The sequence below is a fragment of the Carica papaya genome, chromosome 7, assembly GCF_054855325.1.
Source record: "Carica papaya isolate Zhongbai chromosome 7, ASM5485532v1, whole genome shotgun sequence".
NCBI classification, from domain to species: domain Eukaryota; kingdom Viridiplantae; phylum Streptophyta; class Magnoliopsida; order Brassicales; family Caricaceae; genus Carica; species Carica papaya.
The window spans coordinates 14,139,789-14,145,469 of record NC_142315.1 but is presented as its reverse complement, the minus strand read 5'-3'; the positions used below and the strand labels follow the sequence as shown (position 1 = coordinate 14,145,469).

The window sequence follows — 5,681 nt, the reverse complement described above, 5'->3', positions numbered from 1 at the left end:
GAGAAAGATGTTTTGACGGTGAGGATGTGGTCCGAGGGAGAGATAGGGAAATGAAGTGAGTGAACGCCGAGGAAGGGAAGGATCCGCGGGGTGAGTGAGGTGCTTAAGGGAGTGGAGTGGGGTTGCTGGAGCTTTGGGAGAGAGCGGGACCGGGGGGGAAAGAGATAGAAAGAGTAAGCAGCGTGAATGGAGTTCGTGGTGGCGGGAGAAAGACGGTGTGAGTAGGGTTGGTAGGTGAATGATGGTCGCCGATGTTGGTGACGAAAATGAAGAAAAATAGTGCGCGTGTGTGGCCCAGTAGGGATCGATAGGTGGTTAATGGTCGCCGGTCTTGGTGGTGGGTGGTATCACTGGCACGCCTGGGGTGCCGTCGGGGGACGGAAACCCTGGGTAGGTGGGATTGTGGGATACAGGGGGGGGGACTGGGGTTCCGTAGTGAACTGTTGGTAGGGACTTGGGGTTTATATTATTGCATCTCACACCTGTATTTTGATTTGTACCGTACTGAGTTAAATGGACTCACTCTTTCCTCTTTACAGATGATGTAGGGACGGAGTCCGGGTCGAAGTTGTTGGTGTCCGAACCTAGTGTGTAGAGTAACAGGATAAAGATTTTCGTTTCTTTTGACCGAATAGAATGTGTAAATTGAGTACGGTTGTATTGTGTGCGATGCCTTGTGCATGATTGTAGATTTACCTTGATCATTGAATAAGGGATTGTGATAGTGTTTTCTTGTGCTTGACCGATTGACTATGGAATTGGTTGCTTTGTTAATTACGCCCAACGTGAAAAGAAGAAAAAAAAACTGGGCGTTACAGTTGGTATTAGAGCAAATTAAGAATAAGTATCCGTTACCCAAGATCGACGATTTATTTGATCAGTTACAAGGGGCACAAGTGTTTTCAAAAAATAGATCTGCGTTCGGGTATCATCAGCTACGGGTAAGAGCCGAAGACATTGCTAAGATGGCGTTCCGAACTAGGTATGGACATTATGAATTCCTGGTGGTGCCTTTTGGGCTAACGAATCGCCTGCAGTATTTATGGGTCTGATGAATCTGGTGTTCCGACCCCTATTGGATCGCTATGTCATTGTGTTTATAGATGACATATTGATCAATTCGAAGGATTCGGAGGAACATGCAGAACATCTAAAAACTGTGCTAGGGATGCTCCGGAAGGCCAAATTGTATGCAAAGTTCAGTAAACGTGAGTTCTGGTTGGATCAGATAGCATGTTTGGGCCACAATGTGTCGAGAGATGGGATATCGGTGGACCCAGCAAAGATAGAAGCAGTGGTGAAGTGGGAAAGACCTAAGATTGTGACAGAGATCAGAAGTTTCTTGGGGTTGGCAGGATACTACCGTCAGTTTGTGCAAGAGTTCTCGAGTATTGCGGCACCTCTTACCAAGTTAACAAAAAAGAATGTGAAGTTTGAGTGGGATGAGAAGTGTGAGAGCAGTTTTCAAAAGTTGAAACGCAGATTGACTACTACCCCAATATTGGCCATTCCGTCTGGGGAAGGTGATTTTGCAGTGTATCGCTACGCATCACATGTGGGGTTGGGTTGTGTATTAATGCAACGGGGGAAAGTTATAGCATATGGGTCTCAACAGCTAAGGACACACGAACGGAATTATCCAACACATGATTTACAGTTGGCTGCAGTAGTCTATGAGTTAAAATTGTGGTAACACTATTTATTTGAGAAAACCTTTGAAATTTATACAGATCATAAAAGTTTACAGTACTTGTTCACACGGCGGGAATTGAATATGCGACTGAGGAGATGGATGGATATGTTGAAAGATTTTAACTGTAGGATCCGGTATCACCCTGGACGGGGAAATGTGGTGGCAGATGCTCTCAGTCGTAAGAGTACAGGGGTACTAGCCCATTTGATGGTGTCTGAGTGGGGTTTGCGGGAAGCCATGCAACACCTGTGTATTTAAGATGGGAACAATGGAAGGTACGTGGCTAGTTTGAGGGCACAATCGACCTTTGTGCAAAAAATAAGAGAGGGACAATTGGTGGACACCGAGATACAGAGGATGCGGAAGGGGATAGAACAGGGGACAGTACGAGATTTTGGTGTGAGAGATGATGGCATACTCAGGTTTCAAACCAAAATGTGCGTGCCCAGGGATCGGGCAATATGAGAATAGGTACTCAGTGAGGCACATGATACCAAGTTTGCCATACACCTGGGAAGTACTAAGATGTATAAAAACCTACAGAAAAGTTTCTGGTGGCGAGACATGAAGAGAGATGTGGCTGAGTATGTGTCTAAGTGCTTGATATGCCAGCAAGTGAAGGCAGAGCATCAGAGGCCTGGGGGTTTATTACAGCCATTGCCCATACCCGAGTGGAAGTGGGAGCATGTATCTATGGATTTTGTGACCGGATTGCCAGGTAATCGTAAGAAACATGATAATATTTGGGTGGTGGTTGATCGTCTAACTAAATTTTCTCCTTTTTTAGCGATGAAGGTGACGGATTCAGTGGAGCAGTTGTCCAGACTGTATGTCAAGGAGGTGATGAGGTTACACGGCATTCCCATATCGATTGTTTCCGATCGGGATCCCCGATTCATCTCCAGATTTTGGAGAGGGTTGCAACAGGCTTTGGGTACCAATTTAAATTTTAGTACAGCTTTTCACCCACAAACGGATGGGCAAACTGAGAGAACGATGCAAGTATTGGAAGATATGTTGAGAGCCTGTGTTATTGATGTGGGGGAGATTGGGAGGACATGTTGCCTTTAATAGAGTTTACATACAATAATAGTTATCACGCCAGCATTGGAATGACTCCTTATGAAGCTCTGTATGGTCGACCCTATAAGTCACCAGTGTGTTGGAGTGAAGTGGGGGAGAGACAGTTGTTAGGATCGGAAATGGTAGAGGAAACTACGGCTAAGGTGCTGGTGATATGGCAGAATTTACAAGCGGCTCAGAGCAGACAGAAGGGGTACGCAGACAATCACGGGAGAGATTTGAGCTTTGAAGTGGGGGATCATGTGTTCCTAAAGGTATCTCCCATGAAGGGTTTATTGAGATTTGGGAAGAAAGGGAAGTTAAGTCCCCGCTTCATAGGGCCGTTTGAGATTTTGGAGAAGGTGGGGGTGGTTGCGTACAGGGTAGCACTCCTTCCTCAGTATACTGGGGTTCACAATGTGTTTCACATATCCTTACTACGGAAATATCATCCGAACCCGAACCATATTTTAAGGTGGGAATCATTACAGTTAGAAAGTGACTGGTCTTATGAAGAGGAGCCAATCCGGGTGCTTGAACGACAAGAAAGAAGGTAGAGAAGCAGGGTGATACCTATGGTGAAGGTACAATGGAGGAATCATGCGGCGGAGGAGGCAACATGGGAACGAGAGGACGAGATGAGACCAAATTATCCAAGATTGTTCGAAGGCAAGATAACAAAATTTGAGGGACCAAATTTTTTTTAGGGGGGGAAGTATATGAAATGACTGGAAAAAAAAAAGAAGAAAGGAGAGAGGGGAGGGAAATGACGCCGTTTTAGAAAGGAAAAAACGACGTCGTTCTGCAAGAGGAAAAACGACGCCGTTTTAAGAAAACTGGGGTGATATAAGTAGGGGGCGGGGGAAGGAAGGAAAAGGAAAGAAAAAGAAGGAAAAAAAAGAAGAGAAAGAACAGAGGAAGAAGAGGAGCGGGAAAGAGAAAGAGGAGAGGAAGGAAGGTTTCAGAAGGAGAGAGAAAGGAAGCGGAGCGAAGAGAAGAAGAGACCGCAGACGGCGATAACGCGATCGGCCGAAAGAAGGAAGATGGAAATGGGAGGTACGGTCACATATTTCAAATACGTGTGTTGATTTGAGATTTAAAATATGTATGGGAATTTTGGAGGTGTGGTGTGCGTTGTGATTGCTTACGGAAGTAGTGGTGTACGGAGGAGGCTGTGTAGGGTGAGTGTGTGCAATAAGACGTGTAAAAGGAAGTTGGCCGCGTGAGAACCGCGGGAGGAGAGAGGGAGAAGGTGATGGTACGGGCGAGGCCAAGAGAGAGATAGGGGTGGAGTGAGTGGAGGCCGGAAGAGAGGAAGATGTGTGTGAACTGTGTGAGAGGGAGAGGGTTGTGTGAGCAACACGGGAGGAGAGAGGAAGATGTGTGTGAACTGTGTGAGAGGGAGCGGGTTGTGTGAGTAACGCGGGAGGAGAGAGGAAGATGTGTGAGCTTAGTGAGCTGTGTGAGAGGGAACGAGTTGTGTGAGCAACGCGGGAGGAGAGAGAAAGATGTTGTGACGGTGAGGATGTGGTCCGAGGTAGAGATAGGGAAATGAAGTGAGTGAACGCCGGGGAAGGGAAGGATCTGCGGGGTGAGTGAGGTGCTTGAGGGAGTGGAGTGGGGTTGCTGGAGCTTTGGGAGAGAGCGGGACCGGGGGGGAAAAGAGAGAGAAAGCGTAGGTAGCGTGAGTAGAGTTCGTGGTGGCGGGGGAAAGACGATGTGAGTAGGGACACTTAGAGTATGTCGCAGGTAGTGGGCGAAGAGGGGCAGTGGGAGAGAATGAGTAGCGTGTGTGTGTGTGGCCGATAGGGGTCGATAGGTGGACGAGGGTCGCCGATGTTGGTGACGAAAGTGAATGAAAATGGTGTGCGTGCGCGGCTTGGTATAGGTTGAGAGGTGGCTAATGGTCGCCAATGTCGGTGACAGGAGAGAATGATCAGAGTGTGTGTGCGTGGCCTGGTATAGGTCGAGAGGTGGTTAATGGTCGCCGATGCTGGTGACGGGAGAGAATGATCAGAGGGTGTGTGTGCGTGGCTTGGTATAGGTCGATAGGTGGCTAATGGTCGCCGATGTCGGTGACGGGAGAGAATGATAAGAGTGTGAGTGCGTGGCCTGGTATAAGTCGAGAGGTGGTTAATGATCGCCGATGCTGGTGATGGGACAAAATGATCAGAGTGTGTGTGTGTGTGTGTGTCCTGGTATAGGTCGAGAGGTGGCTAATGGTCGCCGATGTTGGTGACGGGAGAGAATGATCAGAGTGTGTGTGCGTGGCCTTATATAGGCCGAGAGGTGGCTAATGGTCGCCAATGCTGGTGACGGGAGAGAATGATCAAGGTGTGTGTGTGTGTGGCCTGATATAGGACGAGAGGTGGCGAATGGTCGCCGATGTTGGTGACAAGAGAGAATGATTAGAGTGTGTGTGTGTGGCCCGATAAGGGTTTGTAGGTGAATGATGGTCGCCGATGTTGGTGACGAAAATGAAGAAAAATAGTGCGCGTGTGTGGCCCAGTAGGGATCGATAGGTGGTTAATGGTCGCCGGTCTTGGTGGTGGGTGGTATCACTGGCACGCCTGGGGTGCCGTCGGGGGACGGAAACCCTGGGTAGGTGGGATTGTGGGATACAGGGGGGGGGGGGACTGGGGTTCAGTAGTGAACTGTTGGTAGGGACTTGGGGTTTATATTATTGCATCTCACACCTGTATTTTGATTTGTACCGTACTGAGTTAAATGGACTCACTCTTTCCTCTTTACAGATGATGTAGGGACGGAGTCCGGATCGAAGTTGTTGGTGTCCGAACCTAGTGTGTAGAGTAACAGGATAAAGATTTTCGTTTCTTTTGACCGAATAGAATGTGTAAATTGAGTACGGTGGTATTGTGTGCGATGCCTTGTGCATGATTGTAGATTTACCTTGATCGTTGAATAA

At 47.9% G+C, this 5,681-nt stretch overlaps 1 protein-coding gene across 1 annotated transcript; it reads left to right on the top strand.

Moving 5' to 3' along the window:
- Window positions 1-2,895: 2,895 nt before the first annotated feature.
- On the top strand, window positions 2,896-3,312 carry LOC148252986 (uncharacterized). The gene has a single exon (XM_088208500.1). It carries the CDS (start codon window positions 2,896-2,898, stop codon window positions 3,310-3,312), a length of 417 nt encoding a protein of 138 aa, XP_088064626.1.
- The last annotated feature ends 2,369 nt before the right edge of the window (window positions 3,313-5,681 follow it).